The sequence below is a fragment of the Borostomias antarcticus genome (genome assembly GCF_949987555.1).
Source record: "Borostomias antarcticus genome assembly, chromosome: 1".
NCBI lineage: Eukaryota > Metazoa > Chordata > Actinopteri > Stomiiformes > Stomiidae > Borostomias > Borostomias antarcticus.
Window position 1 is genome coordinate 53,691,847 of NC_140234.1, and position 25,534 is coordinate 53,717,380.

A 25,534-nucleotide genomic window follows, 5' to 3' on the forward strand; every position below is an offset into this window, starting at 1 on the left:
ATACATTGACATGATATTCGATCAGGATTCAGTGCTTTGTTAAAAGATGTATACCTGGTACGACAATTTCCTTAAGAATGGTAAATGGACTGCACTTATATAGCGCCCTTCTACAGTACCTGAGCAGAGAAAGCTCTTTACTGGCCTCTCATTCACACACCAATAACAGTAAGCTGCACTGGGAGCAATTTGGGGTTCAGTGTCTTGCTCAAGGACATTTCGACATGTGGACAGGAGGAGCGAGGAATCGAACCGCCAACCCTGCAGTCATTGGACAACCCGCTCTACCTCCTGAGCCACAGCCTTCCCTAGAATACAGTCGAGGCAAAGTCCTGTCAGCATCATACCCTCCACAGGCGTTCGCAGCAGTACCACTGGACTGTCAGATCCCTGCAGCTCATTGAAGTAGGGGCGGATCTTGACCTCGTACTCGGTGTCTGTGAGCAAGCCTGATAGGACAGCGCTGAGCTCGGGTGCGGCCTCCGCGTCCTGGACCAACCAGGCGTTACCGAGGGGGCGGTACAGTAGCCTGTAGCCTTGGAGGTGCTGGGACCGACGCGTCACCTGGGGGACAACACAGCAGGCCGTTCATATGTGGACAGGTTGTGCTTTTTTGCATTTTCATTCATTTTTGTATTTCATTCCTGTGGAACTGTAGAATAGCGTCTGATATTTTTGGTCATGTTGTCAATACTCACAGTCCAGGAGATTCTGGCGCTGGTAGGGGACAGGAGGACAGGCTTCTGCAGGTAGACAGACACCTCTCCCAGTGTTCTCTGCAGTTCTCTGCGGTCAAACCCCTGCTCTGTGGGGCTCCCATCTGGAACAGAGACAACATCACTCACATACCAGCCCAATATCGAAGGACAATGCACCAGGAAGTCAACTTTATCATGAATATAAGTCTTATATTCCTGGACATCTTGTGTCCAGACTCACCCTGTGTCCTGACAGGCTCCGAGATGGGGCTGGGGTCACTTAGTCCATACGAGTTGACCGCTCGAACGATGAACAAGTAAACTGTGTTTGGATACAGGTCTGCGACTGTGTGCCTCTCTTGCTTCACGTGGTCAGCTACTGTCTGCCAAGCGCTACCCACTGATTGACTGGAAGATAAAACATAAAAATATTTGTTTTTGTCATTTCGTGACCAAAGGAGGAATCATTTTCAAAAGTGACCAGAGTTGGCAGTTGGTATGGTACTGTAATTAAACTCACACACAGTATGTAATCCTCAAGCCCCTTTCTGACATCCCTTTATCTACCTATCCGAGTTCTCTCTCCTCCTCTCTACAGACCTGCTGGAGGAGTAATAGGAGCCATCCAGCCATCCAGCTCTATTTGAAGCTTCCCCAGTAGACAGAGCTTGAGGAAAGCTAACAGCCACCCATGGGAATGCTCCCTCTCAAAACAGCACTGTCAGTCTGTGTGCCAATCAGCAGGCGTGTCTCCCAGCATCTGGTTGACTGTGCATCTGCCCCAAGCCTCAGGCCCTCTGCCTCTGTAATAGAAGCTCTCAGATGGCTCTCTGGTGCCGCAGCTGAGTTCAGCGCTGCTCAACCCAGGACCGGAGGAGTATTGTTTCGCTACTGGTTCTCTGCAGTAAAATGCATGATCATATTCACCTTACATCATTACTCAGGGTTTCCAGGCCCTGACGTGTTTATGCATAGGCTTACAGAAACAGCATAAGGAAATCAAACTGACACTCTTGACAGCTGAATCCTGTAATTCCTTCCGTACCTGAAGGCCTCGATGATATAGGAGGTGACGGCAGCCCCGCCCTCATGCGGGTTGGACTGCCAGGTGAGGGTGACAGTGTTCCTGGTCACCTCCGTCACAACGGGCTTCTGGGGCGGTCCAGGCAGCTGAATGGTCTCAGACACTCGCAAAACAGATGAACCTCCATCATCTGTGGATATGGGGGAATAGTCACTGACAACTAATGGAATAAGGGAATTATGAGTCATAATGAGAGCTTCCATTCTACTGTGTATGATGTGTTTGTGTGTGTGTGTGTGTGTGCGTGCGTGCATGTGTGTGTGTGCGCGCATGTGTGTGTGTGTGTGCGTGTGTGTACCTCTGACAGTCAGTGTCCCACTCCAGCTTGACTCTCCTGCAGCACTGGATACTGCACACGTGTACATCCCAGAGTCCGTATCCTAGCAACACAGAGGCGCACTTCAACTCTCTTTTCATAACAGAAGACAACCAACACTGGCAGTGTACTTAAGGTCTGTTCCAACCACCGCACAGTAAACCTCTGTGGATCTCTCCTATTTACTTATTAACGTACTCTTTGTGCATTGCTTTGCTGCCGTCCTCATATTCAGTCTCAGAGGTTTAGCGTTCTGAAAAGCTTTATTGAAATGCCACTTTGTGACAAAACAGTCATCACTCAGCAGCAGCTGTACTGCTCTTGAGAAGAGCCTCAATAAGCATTGTGGTTCCTATTACCCTTGAGGCTCTGCTATACTTTACACTCTGAATCTACCTGCCCTCCATTTACCCTGTGAACATGCCCACATCCTCGCTGGCACTACGGCAGGGTGCCAGTCTACTGTAAATACCTGTGGGATAACCCAGCAGTGTGTTGACCTCTGGGCTGATGGATTAGCTGTATGTGGGCAGCCGAACTTGTCTAAGTACCGCTGAAATATTGATGATGGGTGGGGGCATCGTCGGGCTAAATTTTTTTTAGTCCATCTCTCTCTCTCTCTCTCTCTCTCTCCTTCCCCTCCCTTCCCGTCTCAATCCGGATGCTGAGCTAATGCATCTCTTCTGTTCCATTGAGCGCAGTGGCGTGGCAGATTTCCCTCATCTCAGCAGAGCAGCGGACCTTGCCTTAATTGCACAAGTTTGCCGTGGACAACTGCTGAGCAAGAAACCACGTGAGAGGTAGAGAGAAGGAGGGCCGGCATTCGCCAAGGCCTCGGCGCCGTGCGTGAGATCTAATTAGAGGCCGCAAGATCGTTAATCATCCAGAGTCAATTAATGCAAACGATGCTGCTCACTCTCCTCGCGACGAGCAAGCTCACCTCCAGGCCGGTCAGCGGGCCCCACTGACTGCTCTTTCATCCAAGCAGAGAAGCATTCTGCATCTTCAAACAAACCCCTTCATTCACATTACAATTTCACCGCGCCTGGCCATATAATGGCTCTGCAGAGATCGTTTTTAAAATGTATTTCAAATAAAATAAAAAAAGGCAAAGGTACGTGGTAAGAAAGAAAAATATGTCACACTGGGGAGGAAGTGATGTATAGATACACTATCCTCATTTATTCACACAGGAAGAAAGAGCAGTCCCATTTGAGCCATATTCATACGTACAGTAGACATGAGTAGTTACGTTTGGCACACACCTCCAGGTTAGCGATCTGCAATGTGCCGTTCTTCATCAGGGTTACGCGAGGGTCCTCTTCCATAATCCTCTCTCCGTCCTTTTCCCAGGATACCCGTAACGAGGGCCCACCAATCACATGACACTGCAACTGTGCGACGGACCCCAGAGACAAGGTTTGATTGGCTGGCCCTTGTCGGATAATTGGTGGGACACGGCCAGAGGGACCTATGGCATGAGACGATAGAATGCACAAAATATTAAAGTCAATGATTTGTGTCTTGTGTTGAGTTACCTTATCCGTCTCTTCACTGACACCACCCGCCTCCATCCCCCTAACTCACCCCCTCCATCCCCCTAACTCACCCCCTCCATCCCCTCCATCCCCCTAACTCACCCCCTCCATCCCCCAAACTCACCCCCTCCATCCCCCAAACTCACCCCCTCCATCCCCCTAACTCACCCCCTCCATCCCCCTAACTCACCTCCTCCATCCCCCTCACTCACCCCCTCCATCCCCCAAACTCACCCCCCTCCATCCCCCTACTGTAACTCACCCCCTCCATCCCCCTACTGTAACTCACCCCCTCCATCCCCCTAACTCACTCACCTCCTCCCTCCTAACTCACCCACCTCTCCATCCCCCAAACTCACCCCCCTCCACCTCCAGCAGGGCCTTGGTCAGCACACTTCCTGCCACACTGATGGCCTGGCAAATATAGTAGCCAGAGTCCTCTGGATGGACGTCAGTGATGGTCAGCTCTCCGCTCATGGAAACAGAGTAGCGCCCAGACTGAGAAGGTGGCTGGCCAGGGAACAGCAACATCTTCACACACACACACACACACACACACACACACGCACACACGCACACACACAACGTTCAGTCACTTTTAACAAAGCAAGCAACGGACATAAGTAATAGGGACTTTTGTTGAGAGCTGTGTGAGCTGACGGATTGTCTGTTTGACAGGGTAATGGACATGAATGGGGGGAGGGGATGGACATCCACCCATCCAGTTCATTCCTCTAAGAGGCTTAGACTGAGGGAGTGGAAGACCAGGGTTATAAGGACCCAAGATAATCCCAAACCCTAACTTCAAACACCACATCTACCCTACAGACTGGAACTAAGTTAGAAACCTATTGTATAACCCAACCTCCACTCAGCATCCTGTCCTTTGGGATACCACCTCAACTTCCAAAGCATCAGCTAGAGCTACATGATAGTGTTACTGCCCTCCTGTTTTCATCAAACAGATGTATTTAGAGTAAAACAAGTGTTAAGTGTGGGGAAGCAGATCTTCTCACACCTTATGTAGCCTCCTCTGACTCACCCTCCTCTTCTCTCCTGCCCTATTCCTCTCCTCCTCCCTCTCTCTTCCTCTGCTCCTCCCTCTCTCTTCCTCTCCCACTCCCTCTCTCTTCATCTGTGTCTGCAGACAACATAAACATTCTCGCCAACGTATTCCCATGATGCCTTTCCAACAAATATCTGTCTTTGCATCACTCTGCTCTGTTTTCAAGCTGTGAAAATTGGAATGAGTCACCGCCAAACAAACATGGGGTGCGTTAAGTAGCTGAGCGCTCAGTCAGCGATCAGTGATCAGAATTCACTTAACGGGTTGCTCAGTTATGCTCAGACTGATCTGCTCAGAGCACAAGTGAGCAGTTTTGAACTATGATCTGTTTGAGCCAAACACCACGTCATAATCATCATCACTGAACAAAAAAATAAAATAAAGATGGATGCCAAAAGGATGCTGGTCGTCTCCTAGCAACTCAGCGCTGTTAGAGCAGACTTAGAGCAGAAAAAAAAAAAAGCTCAGCGCTCAGAGTGAGCATTCGCTCACTGAGCGTTCAGCTACTTAACGCATCCATGGTGAAACAGTTTTTAGTAGAACTGCTGCTGATCATGGATCGGAAAACAACAAAATATGTTACCATAGCTATGCAGATGACACACAAATTTATATCACTATATCACCAGGAGACTATAATCCCATACAAGCGCTGAGTAAGTGCATTCAACAAATCAATGATTGGATGTGCCAGAACTTTCTCCAACTAAACAAAAATAAAACTGAAGTAATTGTCTTTGGAGCCAAAGAAGAACGATTAAAAGTCAGTGCTCAACTTCAATCAGTAATGCTAAAAACCACAAACGAAGCCAGAAATCTTGGTGTAGTCATGGACTCAGACCTGAATTTCAACAGCCACATTAAGTCAATTACAAAGTCAGCCTACTATCACCTGAAGAATATATCAAGGATCAAAGGATTTATGTCCCAGAAGGATTTGGAAAAACTTGTCCATGCGTTTATCTTCAGTAGACTCGACTACTGTAACGGCATGTATACAGGTCGCTCTAAAAAAATCGATCAGACAGCTGCAGCTGATTCAGAACGCTGCTGCTCGAGTCCTCACTAAGACTAAGAAAGTGGAGCATATCACACCAGTACTAAGGTCTTTACACTGGCTTCCTGTCTGTCAAAGAATTGACTTTAAAATACTGCTGTTGGTTTATAAAGCACTGAATGGCCTAGGGCCAAAATATATTTCTGATCTGCTCATATGCTATGAACCATCCAGACCCCTCAGGTCGTCTGGCACAGGTCTGCTTTCTGTCCCCAGAGTTAAAACAAAACATGGAGAAGCAGCATTCAGTTTTTATGCTCCACATATCTGGAACAAACTTCCAGAAAACTGCAGGTCTGCTGCAACTCTTGGTTCTTTTAAAACAAGCCTGAAGACTTTTCTTTTTGCCACTGCTTTCTAAGAGGAGCTATGTTTATCAGTATACTGCACTGTAACTTTTATTCCTGTATTCTATTTGTCCTGCTTTTTGTTTAAATGTCTATAATGACTTGTTTTTTGTTTTAATGCTTTTAATTTGTCCTGCCTTTTGTTTTAAATGTCTATAATGTCTTGCTTTTTGTTTTAATGCTTTTAATGTCTCATGTAAAGCACCTTGAATTGCCCTGTGGCTGAAATGTGCTATATAAATAAACTTGCCTTGCCTTGCCTTGCCTTGATCAAAATTACAGGGTTTTAAGCTGGAACAAGGCAATCAAAAACAAAATATTTTCCTACAAGAGCAAAATGCAATCCATTATCCTCCATGCTGATTATTTTCTTAGCCTGTTATTCTTCTGGTCCTGATTCTCTGGAAGTGACTGTTGATCCTGATTCTCCTCTCAGCGAAGTGATCACTCTTATGCCGGGCTCACACTACAGGATATTTAAAATCCTAACCAATTTCGAAATCGGGTTACATCACGCACATAAGGAGAATCTTAACAGATAATCTTCTTGCGCATCTCAAACAAGCACACACAGCAAGATTTGAAAATAACCGCTCAGCACACACTACATGATCTTATCGTGCCACGAACCACTGGTCTCGCCGTCTCACTTGTAAAGTCGGGACATGATCTTAAATATCAAACTTGTTTGATATTCTCTGGGCCGCCCCGATGGGTCTGCGAGCCGATCGGGAGGTATAAGATTGGATCTGTAAACCCCTCACATTACAAGATAATCTGGACCGATCATCTGGACCGATCATCGGCCCCGACCAACGTTCCAGACCAGATTTCTCCTCCGATTGTCGGGAGGGGTGAATCGGGGATAAATCGGCCTAAAAATCCTGTAGTCTGAGCCCGGCATTACCTGGCTCCCCTCTTTCTGCCAGAAGACGGCTGGTGGAGGGTTTCCTGTGGTCCCGCAGCGGAAGGTCACGCTGTGGCCCTGGGCAGCGACCTCGTCCCGGGGCCGAACAGCGATCTGTGGCAGCACTGGACAGGGGAGGAAAGGAGGATCACATTTAAATTCACATTCTCTCTCTCCCCTTGCAATCAATACCTACTCAGTAGTGCCACAGCCATATTGATCAAAAACTTAGCACTTACACTTTTCTAACATCATTTCAGTGCTGTCAGCTTTACAGTAGCCCTCTGATCGGTTGATCTATGGTTTCCCATTTTTATTAATCTACTCTTTTCACATTATTGAGTGAGACATTGATGCATATCCTTCACACTGAGGCAACACGTCACTCACCAGCTTTGAATGGGACAGCATTTCTATAATATTTACTGGGTTATTTTCAAATGAAATTTGAGCTGCGATGATGATCTGTCAGATTTGAGGGGTGACAATAGCTTGCATCATCAGACCTTTGTATAGATAGATACTGACCAGACAGCTATTGGTTCAGCTTCAACAATCTGATTCCCCTTTATCTCCTCCCCAGTAGTCTGCCTCTTTGGCATCTTTTACACACACACACACACACACACACACACACACACACACACACACACACACACAAACACACACACACACGCACACACAAGTACACACATGCATGCACACAAACACACACACACACACACGCACCTACACACACACCCACACCAGGGTCAATACAGTACACAAGAGAAGTGAGTCATCCGCACCCACAGTGAGAGTACACGGCATCTTCCCATGCCAGAGGCTGAGCATGCACACAGACACACAGCCAGGGACTGACTTCAACACTCAACAATCAGCTGGCATGGTGGAGACAACACCACAGGGGACTGACCAGAACAACAGTGGGAACTAAACAACAATGTTTGATTCAATCATTTTCCTAATCACTTCAAAAACACTGTAATAGTCTGACCCCAAATGTTCTTTGTACACAACAGGAAAATGATTACATTCTAAATTGGATATGAATCACAGTCTAGTGAATACTAATTTGAATATTAATTTTCCACTATCATCAAACTGATATCATCACACTGTTTTTACTTTGAGGAAATGGAAACAGAATAAAAAACCCAGTGAGTGACACATGGATGGTGTATGCAGTCTGAACGTTTCATCCCAGCACACTGGTCTCTAATGAAAACAAAAACACCAGTGTGTGCGCGTGTGTGTGTGTGTGTGTGCGTGCGTGTGTGTTTGATACCAGGCCTTACAGTAATCTAGTGCACATTAAGTCTGTGTCAGACTTTGTACTGAGAGCCCTGCAACAGGAGTGGAGAAACATGATTCACCAACTAATACAGTAGCACCAACCTTTTGTAAGCTATTACTGTAGGTTATGATAATTTTGAAAGCATTAAATATGACTAAAAACCCCTAATGGTTTGGTAAAAATGAACTGAATCTGAAATATACATTGACTAAAATAAACTGAGTTGTAACATAAAGAGGCTGCATTGATGGAAAATTAATGAGATGGATGAACTCAATTACATTGACCTGACATATTATTTACTTATTTTGTATTTATTTAACCTTTTGCTTCCTACTGTCGCACAGTGCAGACACTTTTGCTGCTTGCTCTTGCCTTCGCTTGCATTTTTCTGCTAATATTCTTGCTTTTCTTCTGTAAGAAACTATGAGCAGCGGCTCCTGGATACTTATGAATCACTGGGACTGAATTTTTGTAGATATAGTAGGCTGTTGCCATACTTCAACATTTTATTACCTCCTCACGATAACGTGAGAGCGGCAGCAAGATGCCCCCCTTCTCCACAGAGGATTTCCACAAACTTCTGCAGAAGATTACAGTGCTGGAAACCCCAAAATGAACCGTTTAGAAGTGAGCGTGGAAGTCAATGGACTAACTGGCAATGACAGCACCTTACCATGGATTCAAAACAATGGACAAGAGCATGCTAATACATGGCTAATGAGCACCAACAAGACAACCAAGAAATAGGAGAGTTGTATACCGGGTAATAAGTGGTAGTCCTCCCTGGAACTCTCTTGGTGTAAAACCTAAGAGTAAATAATTTCCCAGGGAAATGGGAGGATGGGTAACAGGCAGAGCCCTGCGCCCAGAGATTTGTGATGAGACTGGCTGGCTTGCATTATCCTCCAGGCAGAGTGCCTCTTCAACCCCTGTGCTTAGCAGGACACAGCCGTGGACAACTGCAAAAGGGAGAGCCATCCAGAAAGAATCTTGCATATCGGGGCTACACATCCAACTGTGAAAACCAGGCCGGGTCAAGCCTGGCTTATGTGCATGGCTGGCTTGTTTCTGTTCAGGACTGTTCGGAAGCTAGTCACGCCACTGATATAGCTGTGAATTGAAATGACATGAAATAATGTCTGATAAATTAAGATAGGTCTTGTTGCCTGGACACATCAGTTCCAATGCTTCCAATTCTAATCCAGCACAATAAGAGTGGGATAGCCAGTTAGCTCATGAGCTCACAACAACTAGCAGCAGCTTCTGTAACATGAATGGTCGTGGTCATTGGCTAAAGCAGTTACACTGATGATTCCTGTAACGTTAGCTATTTTGCTGCAATTGGTTCAACTTCTGTTTCTGGACAAAGGTAAGGGATAAAAAGTCCCATTAAGTCATCCCCACCGGGGCCTTGAACCCCCGTCTCCCAGGTGGGAGTCCTATGCTCTCACCACTACTGTACTTGTGCAGCGGAGACCAGCGGGTTGGTTTTGGTGTCCTTCTTCCAGTCCCTAGTGTGGGTTGGGGTTAGAATAAGGGTTGGAGTTGGGACAGAATCTGACCTATAAGGCAAGGGGTAAAGGTTGGAGTGAAAGGATGAACATGTGGATGTTTGGGGTATAGTCCCATAAAATCATCCCCACTGGGGCCTTGAACCCCCGTCTCCAGGGTGAGAGTCCTATGCTTTCACCGCTACTCTACTTGTGCAGTGGAGATTGGCAGGTTGATTTTGGTGTCCCTCTTTACTTTGGTGTGCTGGGACTACTGCCTCTTGTGGTGCCAACAGAGAAATGCAGGTCAACATTGACCGGAGTTAGGGAGGGAGGGAGGGAGGGAGGGAGGGAGGGAGGGAGGGAGGGAGGGAGGGAGGGAGGGAGGGAGGGAGGGAGGGAGGGAGGGAGGGAGTGATAACCAGACAAACGCTATTCTAGGTGTGCTGGCTTACAGCCATGCACAAAAAAACACTGCCTCTTGTCTAGGTGCGCTGGCTTACAGCCATGCACAAAAAAAACATTGCCTCTTGTGGTAAGTGCGCTGGCTTACAGCCACACACAAAAAAACATTGTTTCTTGTGGTAGCAACATAGAACTGCAGATCAACAACCCAACGGAGGGACAACCAGACATTTGCTGTCTTTGGTGCGTCACCACGCATAAACATCATAGTGCACGTAGGGACAAATTATGTTGTGAAATGACAGTCTGAAGTTCTCAAACAAGACTATCCTGATCTGTTGAACACAGTTAGTTCTCTGAAAGCTGAGGTGTTTATCAGTGGTCCTGACTCAATTTTATCCGATCAACCATAAAACCCTGGAGGACATTATACAATATATAAAATCCTCCTCCTGATGACTTGATATTCTGCCTACAGGCTTTTTCAAAAATGTATCTGACTGCATGGCCTCTGATTTACTCCAAATTGTAAACACATCTCTTCTTTCAGGTGTGTTCCCACAAACCCTGAAAACTGCAGTCGTCAAGCCACTCTTAAAAAAGAATAATCTAGACACCTCACAAATGAACAATTATAGGCCCATATCAAACATCCCATTTTTAAGTAAAATAATTGAAAAAGCAGTTTTTCAACAGCTGAACAACTTCGTGGCACTAAATAATTGTTTTGATGTCTTCTTGTCAGAATTTCAACCACACCACAGCACCGAGACTGCTCTTGTTAAGGTCTTCAAATACATCCATTTAAACACAGACAATGGCAGAATTTCAGTTTTAGTATTACTGTATCTCAGCGCGGCATTTAACACGGTTGACCACAACATATTACTAGGCCGACTGGAAAAATGGCAGGGAATTTCTGGCACAGTGCTAGACTGGTTTGAATCCTACTTGAAGGACAGGGGCTACTTTGTGTCTATAGGCAATTACAAATCTGAGCGGACAAAAATGACCTGTGGAGTTCCCCAAGGCTCCATTATGGGGCCTCTTCTGTTCAACATTTACATGCTCCCACTAGCTCAAATTATGGAAATCAACAAAATATGCCACCATAGCTATGCAGACAACACACAAATGTATATGACCATATCAGCAGGGGACTATAATCCCATACAAGTGCTGAGTAAGTGCATTGAACAAATCAACGATTGGATGTGCCAGAACTTTGTTCAACTAAACAAAAATAAAACTGAAGTAATTGTCTTTGGAGCCAAAGAAGAATGATTAAAAGTCAGTAATCAGTAATGTTAAAAACCACAAACAAAGCCAGAAATCTTGGTGTAGTCATGGACTCAGACCTGAAGTTCAACAGTCACATTAAGACAATTACAAAGTCAGCCTACTATTACCTGAAGAATATATCAAGGATTAAAGGATTTATGTCTCAACAGGAAACTTGTCCATGCATTTATCTTCAGTAGACTCTACTACTGTAACGGTGTGTTTACAGGTCTTTCTAAAAAATCGAACAGACAGCTGCAGCTGATTCAGAACGCTGCTCGAGTCCTCACTAAGATCAAGAAAGTGGATCACATCACTCCAGTTCTGAGGTCCTTACACTGGCTTCCTGTCTGTCAAAGAATTTACTTTAAAATACTGCTGTTGGTTTATAAAGCACTGAATGGTTTAGGGCCAAAATATATTTCTGATCTGCTGCTACCTTATGAATCATCCAGACATCTCAGGTCATCTGGCACAGGCCTGCTTTCTGTCCCCAGAGTTAAAGCAAAACATGGAGAAGCAGCGTTCAGTTTTTATGCTCCACATATCTGGAACAAACTTCATTGTGTTCATACACTGCACTGTAACTTTTATTACTGTATTTTATTTTTCCTGCATTTAGTTTTAAATGTTCTGCAAAGTACAAGAGCATGTTAGTAGAACGACTTGAGGGAGGAAGTGAAAGAAGGAAATGTATGTTGGAAATGGAGAGGTTGGATTTTGGGTGCAAGGTGTGCCTAGTGACACAACAGCTGGTGTGTTCCCACGCTCAGAAAGGATGTTTGAGTCACTGGTGAAAAGCCAGCGAGCAACTATACAGAAGGACATTGTACATAAGTGAGTGGAGAGAGAGAAGGTTTCAGTATGTGATAAAGAAAAGAGTGTCCTTTTTTGCATTTTGTTTTATATGACCTTTTATGTGTTGCACTTTGTATTGATGCTTTTAATGTCTCGTGTAAAGCACTTGCCTTATTGCTGAAATGTGCTATACAAATAAACTTGCCTTGCCTTGTTTATATAGTCAGGAAGAAGACCTATTTAGATACAATCTCTTTTTCAAGGGGAAGCTGGACAAGAAAGGCAACAAAACAGCATACAAAGGTTTCCGACAAGCACTGTACATGTTGCATACATACTGTACAGTAAAGGGGTACAATACATTCAAACATCATCCATGACACCTACATAGTCAATGACAGAACAGAATAAAGGGAATGGAGATTGGGGTTCACGTGAGCACACATATGGAAACACACAAACATCCAAACACGTACAATCAGTACACGCACACGCACACCCACACACACATGCACACACCCACACACACACACACACACACACACACACACACACACACACACACACACACGCACACACGGCTATGTATGAAAGCACACCATATCCAAAACAGCTGTCAGATGGAATAATCCATACGGTTTAGCATTTAAGATCATGTGGAGGACCGCAACACAAACACTCTGATATCACACATACCTGTACCAGTATGAACAGACTCCTGTGATCACTGTTTAATGAGCTGGATATGAGTGTGTCTTGTTGATGTGACTGTGGCTCACTACATTACTGTTCGCATGTGTCTTTTGGTATCAGGGCACAAAGTGTGTGTGTGTGTGTGTGCGTGTGTGTGTGTGTGTGTGTGTGTGTACTGTATGTGTGTGCGTGTGTGTGTGTGTACATGCGTGTGTATGTGTGTGTTACAGTATGTGTCAATGTGTGATGGATGTGTGTGTGTGTGTGTGTGTGTGTGTATGTGCGTGCATGTCTACAGTATATGTCTCTGTGTGATGGATGTGTATGTTCACGTGTGCATTTCCAGAACAAGTATGTGTGTGAGTCTCACCATGAACCTGCAGTATGGCTGAAGCCTCCGTCTTGCCCACGCTGTTCTCAGACATGCAGGTGTACGTCCCCTCGTCCTCCTCTCTCACCCTGAGCAGACGCAGGCTGTTGTCATTCCGGATCTCAAACCTGCGAGAGAGACACAGACAGGGTACCATGTGTCAATCAACCCTATTATTCATAGGCACAAGGAGAGAACTCAAGCCAACTATGTCACCAAGAGGCCCAACCTAATGCAGATACTGTACCACCATACAGGAGTTGAACTATAATACAATACTACAATATAATAATCTAATAAAGAGAAACTTCACTCAATTTACTGTATAGGAGTCGCAATGTCACACAGAGTTCATGCTACAGTAAATGCTAAATCCTGTTTAGCTTCCCATTCATGAATTTGCATTGACTGGAGTAAAGGCATGGATTTATGAGTAATTACTCTTTGCTTTCGAAGTCACATATTTTTAATCTGATACAATATTAATCTCTGGTTGAATTATCTTAATCTGTTACTGTAGCAATTGAGTATGCCACATCAATCAATGTGACTGTCAATCAGTCAGCCTGAGGTTCCATTGGTCAGTGGACAAGTCAGTCAAACTCACCTCCCACGGGGTAATTCTCCCTCCTCTCTGCGCCATCGAACAGTGGGGGCAGGGTCTCCATGCACCTCACACAGGAAGTCCACTGTCTCGTCCTCCATCACCACTTGATTCACCGGCCTCCGTATCAGCACAGGACGCTCTGTGTAGACAGATTAACAGTTATAGCACACACACACACACACACACACACACACACACACACACACACACACACACACACACACACACACACACCCACACACACACTGCTGCCCTATAGACAGTAAAGACCACCCACACACACACACACACACACACACACACACACACACACACACACACACACCAACACATACAGTGGTTACAGTGACTTTGGACTTACCATACACCACCAATTCGGCAGGGTCGCTGTCTCTCTCCCCCACCAAATTGGTGCCAACGCACACATACATGCCTGCGTCACTCTTCCTAGTGTGGGAGATCATCAACTTGCCCCCGCGCATCTGGGAAGAAACACAGTGACACATCTGTCTATCGGCCCTCGGGAAGAAGCGCTTGCACGCCTGTCAGCGTAGGTTTGTATGACACTCCTGTGAGTTGGATGGAGCGGCTGTTGAACTCCAACAGGTGGGTTTAAACACTTCCACGTTCAAAGAGGACGTGATTAGGTGTAATAAACAGGATCCCCATATACAGCAGACTCACTGAGATGCGCTCGTCCTTGGTGCTGACTCGGGCGTTGTTCCTTTTCCAGGAGACTGCAGGCTCGGGATGGCCACGAGGGGGGACACACTCCAGCACAGCCGGTTCCCCTGCCGCCACCACTACGTCACTGGGGGCCTGCCGGAAGTCGTCTCTCAGGACTGGGTGGAGTAGACGGAACCAGAGGTTAGGACAATGTGGACTAATAAAGTTATATTTGATTCTACTCTATTCTAATCTGCACCTGTCCGTTCCTCAGGCACACACCAATGAATGCCTCCAATGCAGAGATAGCATTAGCGATATGCTGCTAATGTCATTAATGGTGCCCTATTAACTTGTCCTTGTAATCATTTGATGCATATTTCACATCTATGGATGAAAACAAGCTCATTGGATCATAGCTGCATGTTGTGTTCCTGCTTGTGCATGGACGCTCAAATCCCTTTTTTGATGTGTCCTGTATCGGTACCCTAGTCTGCCTGCTGTACTGTCAGAGCTGAGGTACTGTATAATGCACATCCCTCAGTCCAACACAGAAAAAACAAATAAAAACGCATGCATTATTTAACTTGTGAAAAGGGACAAAGGGTGAACAAGTAGAAAGAAGAGAAGCGCTGTGTGGGTCTTTAATTGTGAAGGTCTGAATCAGGTGCTCTTTGGAAAGGGTTTGCATGAATCAAAATATTTCAAAATCCCTTAAATGTCAAAAGTCCAAGTAACTCGAGGTAAACTTGAACAAAGGGGGTCCAAGGCACATCTGTTCAGTTGCAGTGAATTTATTGTAGGTAAAGATTAAAAGACCAACGCGTTTCTGCAAAAGTGCCTTCGTCAGGGTCTATGAAAGGGGAAAAAGGGCCTATGCACATTAATGCAATGCTTTTATCTGTAATTCCTCACAGCACGCATTACATCTCACTCACCACAAATCTGTCAGAAAGACAAGACTAAATAAAAGTTCAAGAGTTCAAGAGATTTTATTTTGCCCTATGCACCAAGTACAAGTATAGGTACTGTACATTTGAATTATTGGTCCTGCTCCTCTCCACAGTCGCTTATCAGTTCATAAGTTCCTGACTAAATAATATAATATAAATGTGAATAATATACAGTATTAACCTAGACCTAAAATAAAGCCTATATGAATATGAATAAAAAATATTACAGTTATACTACAGTTGAATAATATAATATTAACATGAACCTAGAAAGAACCTAAAACGAAGTATAAACCTGCTGTATACCTCAAAATATAGCTTATTAGAATATATATGCCTATTAGAATATACATAACTAGAAAGGGTGCTCAGAGAGGTCTCCACCCATTAATGCATTTGGTTGGAGTAACCGAGTTGAAATGGTTAAATTCACTCCTCAGTATAAATATTGCCCACTTGCACCATTGAAGAGTAAGCTTTTCGGTGGCATAACTGGTAGTGGTGTTTATGACAGGTGGTCATGTGTGAACACAAATCAGAGCACCTGGGTATGATGACCGTGTGGGCAAGTTGCAGGAGGAAGCAATACTGAGAGTGATGTATTGACACCTGTTAGATCAGCATGTGCAGTTGTTGAATGTGTAAGTGGATAAAATAATCAGGGATTGATAGATATGAAAGCTGCAAGGTCTCTCTCTCTCCCTCTGTCTTTCTCCCTAGGATATCAGAGTGCATTTACTGTAGTAGGGTTGGGGTACTGTGACGGCCCCGCCTACTCCATTTGCCTGTCTAGGTGTGTTGTGCGTGTGTTCACTGTCTGTTCAGTGTGTCTGTCCTAGCAGGTTCCTGAGGTGGGCGTGGCCGTCATGTCGTGGAATTTTACAACTAGTCTCAAGACTATTCATTCTTTTCTTTAAAACCTATTCATCCAGTCCCCTGCCTTTTGCTATTGTAAACACTTTAACCCTTTGTTTCTCTCTCTCTTTTGTAATTCCAAACACCTCCTCTACCTCGCTCTTCCTCATCTCTTTGTTTAAGTCAGAAGGGCCACACCTTCGTCCTTCCCGTCCTGGCTCAGACCTTTTGTTTCTTTGTTTATATTCGAAGTGTACCGCGCTTTTCTTTTCATCCCTCGACCACTGTTTGATATCCGTCACCTTACGATGACGTATAGACGACTCAGCCAACCAAATGTCGGCTGCACCACATCCTTGTTTTGAGCACATATAAGGGGGGGTACTCGGCGAGCTGTTTTACTTCTGTTCTGGTGAACCACTCTGTGTTTTATCTTGAGGTCCTTTTGCAATCGTATTGTTTTCTTAATAAATCTGACTGAACCTTTTTGAGCGAACCTTTGGCAAATACTTCATTTTTCGAAACTTCTACTACAGTCATCAGCAGCTACCCTGGCACACTTGGGCCCGGTGTGTCAGGGCTCTATAAGAAGAGCTTGGAGCTCAGTTGCTGCCCTTCCTCCTCCCGGGGACACTGATTGCTTTGTCTTGCTTTGTAGTTTGAATCTGGTTTTGCACTACTCAACACTGCACTCATACACCCTTCACTCACTCATGCACTCACTTACACCACTGATGACTGACTACACATCCCATGTTTGATTTATGTACTTTATATATTGTTTGAGTTTAGTTTAATTAAATCCTATTGTAAATCCTTAGTTTGGTATGCGTCCCCCTCCTTTGTCACGGCCATACACGGCCTGGTTTGTGACAAATGGGGGCTCGTCCGCTTTTTTGTTTGTGGGTCTGATTTGGGCCGTTTGGTTCCCTTGTTAGGGTTTGGTTGTCTTTGGTCTGGTCTGCTTTTGTGTTTGGCTCGCCCTGTGTTTGGAGGGGGATGCTTTTGGTTGCTGTGGATGCTTTTGCTTTTGGTTGCTTTAGTTGCTTTAGTTGCTTTGGTTTCTTTGGTTGTTTGTTTGTTTGGTTGATTGGTTAATTGGCTTTTTGGTTCTGCAGTCCGGGAGGGGCTGATTGGTGATGATTGCATGGTTGCGTTCTAGTGTGTGGCCTAGTCTGTTGGTGGGATTTCCCCTGGTAGGCGTAGCGACGTGTCCTGTTGGTCGCGTTGGTTTGTTTTACAGTAGTTTCTTATTTTTGTGTGGTGTGCGGTTAGTAGCAGTTGTCTGGGGGACACTTCCATAGCTGTTAGGTGGGTAACCAGCTTGCTGGGGGCTTGGCGAGGCTATACAAAAGAGGTAGCGAACATGTCCTATGCAATGCTGACTATTTTAATTTCCTCCTCGAGGATCAATAAAGTAATCAGTCAAGTCCTCAGATAACAGTTGGGGAATACTGTGTGTGCAACTGATTTACTGAGACACTAATAAGACAGAAATGCTAATAAAACAGTATTACTAATGTTGGGGGGAGGGTTGAGTGGTACGAGTACACGAGTGGAGAAAACAAGTGGAGAGGAGTGTTCCAGTTAAAACTCTGTGTAGTATTGCATAAATGACAACTTCTCGGGCCAAATGGAACGCAGCATAAGTCCTGTGCCCTAATCACTGTGCTTTATGGCAGTGGGATACGTCTAAAGATGAAGTGTAGAGAAATGGCAGCCAAGTTTTGTTTTAATTTAATTAAAAGCAATACACAGCGTTTTCTCCGGTTTTCTCGGAACTGCGCCCTCACAGGCTCTGCAAGTAAGTGCACTGTCATACTGTCATAAAGTTATCAGATTGTCTTTTTCTTTTTCTGGCTTCCTCCGTGATGTTTCGCTTCGGTTTTCTCCATGGCTTTCTCACCCCCGCCATGATATCATTGAGCTAAAAAACGCATGATATCCAAAGACGCCGGAATAGCTAGCTACTACTGTGTTGTTTAAGCACAATGTTGCGCATGCGCACTTCGACTGAATGCTGCGTCCCGGGGGCGCGAGTTTTAAAAGGTAATAAATGTCAATGTATTATCTTTCTGAGTAGACTGGACGATTCATCTTATTTTTAGTAAATCTAATTGGAGAATTAGCACCAGACATGTTTGTAAAGGTCCAAATATCACGATGTATTGCTTTAATGTTTGATTCGGATCAACTCCAACATTTTATGGGTTCTAAGTTGGCCTATATGCTACACCCCTCCCCCGAGTTTCGTGAAAATCGGACTGGTAGTTTTTATATAATCCTGTTAAAGAATGAACCAACCAACTAACACACGCAAGTGAAAATATATCCAACTTTGTCACCTCCCAGAGGGAATTAGCTACACTGGTAAGAACTAGCGAGAGCAGTAACCAGGTTACGTCCGTCCTCTTCAACAGCGATGGCATTGAGACGTTGAGATGAAAGTTATGTAATTCTGGTGTTTGTCCTTTCTGTACAGTATGTTACACTGGCATATTGAGGTTCGCTTCCTCTCCTCTCAGAGAATGAAGACCGTAGGAGAGACTAGGAGCTTTTGTTTCTCTGAAATCCCAGCAGTGATCAAGAGATGAAAGCTACTGGATGAACTCTGACCTCTGGATGGGGGCTCAGAAGACCTCTTGAAAGCATGCACAGTTCTATTAAGGTCCTCCATGGTCACATCCGTGCATGGGTGCACGCACACATACACACACACTGCACATGCACAGACACAAGCTCACAAACACAAGCGCACAAACACAAGCGCACACACAAACGTGCGCACACACACACACACACACACACACACAAACACACACACATACACACAGCAACAGCAGTTCCTCTGCTTTGGATGAAGTTATGTCTTTTCCACAGGCTTTTCCTTGACCAGTGCTCTCCAGTACCTAATAATCTAACAATATCTCTTTGTATAACTTAAAAAAATATTCCAGGGCTTACTTCACAAAGTACACAAGCAGTACAAGGCCAATCCTACCCATGCATCAACACTTCCATATGGAATAATTGGGACAAATCTAATCAATTAAGGCAAAATATGCTGCAAGTTAGTCTAGTGCAATCTCCCAACATCAGTTAATCTACAGTACACTGAACCTGTCACCTGCCTGTGGACGCTGTGCATAACTGTATCACATGACTTATATTGTGACGTGTTTGACGGGTTTGCATTACACACCAGCTATTTAAACAGCATTAGCATTCAGAGCCATGGTGCCTGGCTGCTATTTCATTTAGACTGCCTTCATCACATCCTTATAGAACTCCAGAGACTCCCCTGAGTTTTGAGTGCTGCAGTTATATTGGATAAGTGACTATACTATGAATACTATACTATACTATACTATACTATACTTAAGCAATAAACCACTCGAGGCCGTGTGTTATAGTGATTTTATAACAGCTAGGGGGCGTTGTTAGGCACGACGCGAAGCCGAGCAAAATAGTTCCCCTAACAAATGGGTTGCCAAGCAACAACAACAACTACAATGCATTGGATCAAATGGGAGGCGCATTAATACTGAAAATTGAATGATATGCGGTCCCAGGTGTGTGTTACAAAGTATTTTAACACGGCTTCCAGCCAATCAGAATCAAGAACCAGAACTAACCGTTGTATAATATACTATGAAAACTCCAGTTGCTGAGGAGCAGACAAATGGCGCTGAGGCTTTGCCTGGGATTCCAGATCCCCCATCAGGACTAAAGTGGTCATCTGTCAATCTGTCTGCTCAGCCTCCCCCCTCCCTCCAGCTAACCCCCCTTCCCCAATATGGGACAATCTGTCACACTCTCTGCCTGCCTGCCATCCCAACTCAGGCCTGTTCATAAACAGCAGTAATCTTTACTTTTACCATCATGAGGCTGGCTTTTCATGCATTATAATGACACACATTTCATTTTCCAGCTGGGACATTCGGGCACTTGTTTTTGAAGTGACATCTAGACTTTGCACATTTGCTTGAAAAGTGAGGGCTCATTCGGAAAATTGAACACTTGAATTTATATTCAAAGACATTTTTTTACTTTTTCTATTTTCATATCTCCACCCCAGGTTTTAATATATCATATTGCACATGAAAACAGTAGCTTCTCTCTATAGTATATGAAATATACATCAGTCCTAGCAGCTCCTCTGACTAGCAGCAGTATAGGGCCCTTACAGACTCGGAGGAGAGGAACGCGTTCTGGATGGGGGCAGTTACTGTAGCTTAGGAAGCTTACAGGCATGTGTATGGACATATGTCCACAGAGAGGTACTGTATAATAGCACCCCTTACAGTATCACCCGCTAACCCCAACCGCAACAAAAAAAGACCCCACCAGTGTTCAGAAAATATCCCAACCCTACAGTATTCACGTGGCTGCTTGTTTCAAAGGCTCCACAGAGCTGAGGGGTTAATTGAAAGCACTGCGTTATTTTTAGACCTCAGTTCGTGAGACCTGCATGGTGCAGAGAAGTGAGCACGGAGACCCCGTTACCCAGCCATGTCGACTGAAGCGAGGAAGTCAAAAGCTCAAAATGTAGGCCAAAGTGAGCAGAAACTTCCATATGCTTTGAGCTGGCAGGATTTATGAAGTCCATCACTCTGTTTTTCTCAAAAACTGTAAAACCTATCAAACTACATTTTTTGACACCCCAATTGCTACACTACATCTTCAGACTGTCCTGGACAAATAATATTCACAGATTTAAAAATTGAGCCCACAGTGCATCAAAATGTTTAACTGTAAACAGTACTGTATGCAGTTACTGCAAATACTCGTTCAAAAAATCTCCAATGCTCATGAAAAAAATGACAACATTTTCATGACATGGTAGATGTAGAATTTTATCTCAAAAACTGAATTTTTGACAATATTTTGAAGTCTGTCCTCATTTTGTCCCCACAAACTACTGCTGTTCATACAGGGAAAAATACACTAGCCACAATCAATCTATCTATAGTGCAACAGCAATGTCTCCACCAATCAGATATGTTGTTGTTGGCAACCACGCCTCAAAAGCAGACCCTAGGCTGCGTTCCGAATCGCATACTACCCTACTATATAGTATGCCAAAACAGGATGTAGTATGTCCCAATACATAGTATGCCACATGCAGTATGGCAAAAATACCAGGATGTCCTACTACATCCGTATGTCTGTACATCCGTAAGTATGCAAAGTACATACTTTCTAAGGGCAGCTGTAGTAGGTTCTGGTAGTAAGAAGTACAGTAGAAGTATGCGATTTGGAATGCAGCCTACTAATGGCTAAACTACTCTGATTGAGAGGATGCCTATGCCACTGGTTGTTTGATTGGTTTCCACCTGTCTTGTTAGTCTGTGTATATATAGCCTACATGTAGCTCCCCCAGTCCAGTTCTTTGTCTATTCATTATTTGCTGTAGCTGTGCATTTTCCCTGGTGTTTCCTGAGCCATCTTGTAAGTTTGTAAGCTTTGTCTTTTGTTCTCCACTTGTTGAGTGTACTTTGGTTTTATTGTTTAGTCTTTAGTTAAGCTTTTTACCTTTAACATTTTGTGGAAACTTGTTAGACTTGCCCTTGGTGTAACTTTGTGACTTCATGCCCAGGGTGATCGAGAATAAAAATATGAATGCATACTCATTGTGCTGTGACATTATTTTAAAGTTTTGATTTATGATCCAGACTGTTCTGCTGACAAGACTCATGCATTTGTCATTTGTCTCCTCTTCCTCCTATCTCACGCACACTTCCCCATGGTTTAATTTAGCTTAGCTGTTGGCCTTCATGCACAGTTTGTCCTTAGGGGAGTATCCCATTATAGTTTTACTTCATTATATTTTTTACAAATTATTAGTTTGTCGACCTCTAGTAGTTAAGAAATGCTTAGTACAGTTTCATGCTAGATCAGGCCAGCTTGTTCCTAATTTGTAGCAGGTACTATTCCTGTTTGTCTTGTTTGCATCACTTCATCTGACAGTCTTGTCTGTTAATCAGTCCCACCTCTGTTCAATCCGATCAATTAAATAAGTGAATCTATGCTCAGTCCAGAGTCCCACAACTCATTTCCATCACAGTATAGTAGGCACACTAATGTTTATCCAGGATTTATACAGTGTAAATAAACTGACATTGATCCTTTTTTAGTTAGTGCTATCTGAAGCCATACTCCCCTCATATTCACTGCAAAAAACGTGACATTTTTAAGAATTATACAGTATCTCAAATACAATTTGAAAATATTTTGAATTCTGTCCTCATCCCATCCCCCTCAAACTATTGCTCTCATATGGAAAAAAGCACACTACCCACAATCCTATAGTGCAACAGCGCTAAGTTCCACCCGAGAAATCGCTGTTGGCACCCCCACCCAACCCCCGCCTAGGATTACATCCGTCAAAATTGATTGATTGGTCACTGATTGAGCACTGCCGCAGTTACTCTGCCACTAGGAAGATGAGCCAAAAATGTTTCAAACCCCAGCCATTTCAGCACTCATGAAGATGATGGATGCATACAGGAAGGCTGCCACATGTCTTGTGATTTAAGTTTGAGAACGTTCTTTTGTAGAACTTTTAGATAAAGAGAAGGCCACACTGCCCCATGGCTGTCGGACTCGGTGTGTACTGATAGACGGAGCCTGAGAATAGCTGAGTGTAAATGGAGAAAAGGCAGACTCCCAGAGGACCTTCTTAATTTCCAATCTCTTCTGTCCACATTCTCCTCCTCCCTATCTGCTGCTAAAGTTGCTTTCTTCCGCTCTAAAATTCTAACCTCTGCTTCCAGTCCTTCCAAATCCTCTTGGAAACCATATTCACTACTCCAGCCCCCACCTCCTACTCGCAACTCCTCCCTTCTCCCTGACGATTTCGCCAACTTCTTTGACAAAGTTAATATCAGATCCTCTTTCTCCCATCCCCTGGTCAACGCTTTGTGCGCCAACCTCACCTCCCCACCCCCACCCTCTCTTCCCTCTCTACTCTCTACGACCCTGTTCCCTTGTCTCTCCTTCAGTCTGTTGCACCCAAACTCCTTCCCTTCCTAACCCACCTCATCAACGCATCTCTTGTATCAGGATGCTTTCCCTCGCACTTTCAAGACTGCCAGAGTCACCCCCCTCCTGAAGAAACCATCTCTCATCCCCTCTGATGTCGGTGTTCGCCTGGTGTTCAACCACCCCAAGTTCTCCCACACAACTTCCCTTCTCCGGACCCAATCCAGTGCTGCGCAGCAGCTGTAATTGTTCTTTTGTTCCTGAGTGCAGTAGTAGTAAACCCCTTAGAGAGGTGGTCTAATCCTATCCCCATGCCATCGCAATCTCACAGCTAATAGAAACTGCAGAGAAGAGGGATTGCTTTAATCCGGCCATTGTCTGGCTGTGTTTATGGAGGTTAAAGATCTTCTGTCTAAAGAGACAACGGTATAACTCATCCTTAAATCCATCTGCCTCCCCAAATCGGATGTTGTAACTCAACTATCTCAGGAGGAATGAATGAATAATGAAAATCTAATCATCTGCCAATTTTAAATCAACAGAGGAGATCGCAATATCCTTACTTTCTAGAATGGTTGACTTCAGGGCAATGTATCCAGTGGGAGAGCCAACGCCTAGAGTAGAAGAGGCCAGGAAACCAGCTGAAGCCCAAATCATCATTCCTTCATAATCTCCCATCAGGAGAAAGAGGGACATCTGGCTCTAAAGCCTTTTAAGCAAGTTGTATTTTTTATTTGTCCTACTTTATTCTAATCCAGCTCAGAGCATGTGGATGTTTGTGCCCCAAGACAAACATGGGCATTCATGCCTTTGAAATAGATACTGCTTTTCTCTTACATAAAAGCCAACTGACAGAGCAGGACACTATTGTATTTCTGGAATACAGCAGAATCTGAATGGATTCATACACAATACATGTAAGGGATAATACACAACAATATGTGCTGTTATCGAACAAGAATGCATGACGCGGTGGATAATTACCCCACAAGGCGAAGCCGTTATAACGATGTCTCAGTAACACTTATAATAACAATCAGTTATAAGACATTTATAAGCTATTAGTAGATAATGAACTAAACATGTACAAACCATTTTTATACATTCAGAAATGATTAAATAATTTAACTAAATGTGTATAACATTTACAAATGATTTATACATTATTTATAATGCATTATCAACATAGTTTGTTTTGTTCATTGTATAAATAATGTCAGGCTGCATCACTGATTAGTTAGCTTTTTGGTGGCTTAGTTGGTTAGGACAAGGTCTGTCACGCAGGACACCAGGGTTAAAATCCCCCCTCGGCAATAACAAAACACTATGCAGATGAGATCAGATCGGTCACACTGGTGCCGTGAGACCCAGATTAAAAAACAGTTGGGTTCATAAAAGCCAGATGGCTCATAACAGGTAAGTAAAAAGTCCACAAATAATTTATAAACATTAACTGATATTTCTAAATAATGAATAGTCTTCACTTTAAATTAGGGCACACAATAACATTTGCAAATTATTTATAGATATTTTAAGAATGTTTTAAAAATAATTTGTTAAACATGAACAAATTAGTGGAGGTATAGTGCGTGGTATAGTATAGGTATATATGTTACTACAGTACACATTAGATAGCATTATTAAATGTTGCACTAATCATTTATTAAATTATGTTAATCATGTTGAAAATTTAAAAATGAGAAAAAGATGGTTTAAGAAAGTTTAACTATTGCATTTACAAATTGTGTAGCCCTACTAATCAGTTGACTCAACACATACTTTCGAGTTTAAATGTGTAACAAATCATTTATCAATTATGAAGAAAAAACAATCAATAGGCTACATTTAGCTTTAATCAAAAAACATTTTCTTTAAATCATTTTCAAATGTGTTCCTAAATATTAAATAACATAATTTAATGATGAACAAATCAAGTACAAATAATGTTGATAATGCATTATAAATAATGTATAAATTATTTGCAAATGTTATACACATTTAGTTAGATGTAAAAAAAAAAAAAAGTTAATGATTTAATAATAATTTACGAATGTATACAAATGGGTTAATTATCTACTAATAGCTTATAAATGTCTTATAACTGACCGTTATTATAAAG

The 25,534-nt window shown here is 43.7% G+C and overlaps 1 protein-coding gene across 1 annotated transcript in view; it reads right to left on the reverse strand.

Moving 5' to 3' along the window:
• Positions 1–25,534, reverse strand: part of LOC311307775 (roundabout homolog 2-like) — a gene marked incomplete at its 5' end in the record, with an annotated part of 50,677 nt that overhangs the window by 13,425 nt on the left and 11,718 nt on the right. Inside the window, 12 exons of the mRNA XM_084436644.1 lie at positions 348–564; positions 699–820; positions 940–1,106; positions 1,744–1,912; positions 2,081–2,162; positions 3,364–3,569; positions 3,996–4,167; positions 7,014–7,138; positions 13,351–13,478; positions 13,958–14,096; positions 14,319–14,439; positions 14,642–14,799. Of these exons, the coding sequence (XP_084292770.1) occupies positions 348–564; positions 699–820; positions 940–1,106; positions 1,744–1,912; positions 2,081–2,162; positions 3,364–3,569; positions 3,996–4,167; positions 7,014–7,138; positions 13,351–13,478; positions 13,958–14,096; positions 14,319–14,439; positions 14,642–14,799 (1,806 nt within the window). The remainder of the gene's footprint in view (positions 1–347; positions 565–698; positions 821–939; positions 1,107–1,743; positions 1,913–2,080; positions 2,163–3,363; positions 3,570–3,995; positions 4,168–7,013; positions 7,139–13,350; positions 13,479–13,957; positions 14,097–14,318; positions 14,440–14,641; positions 14,800–25,534) is intronic.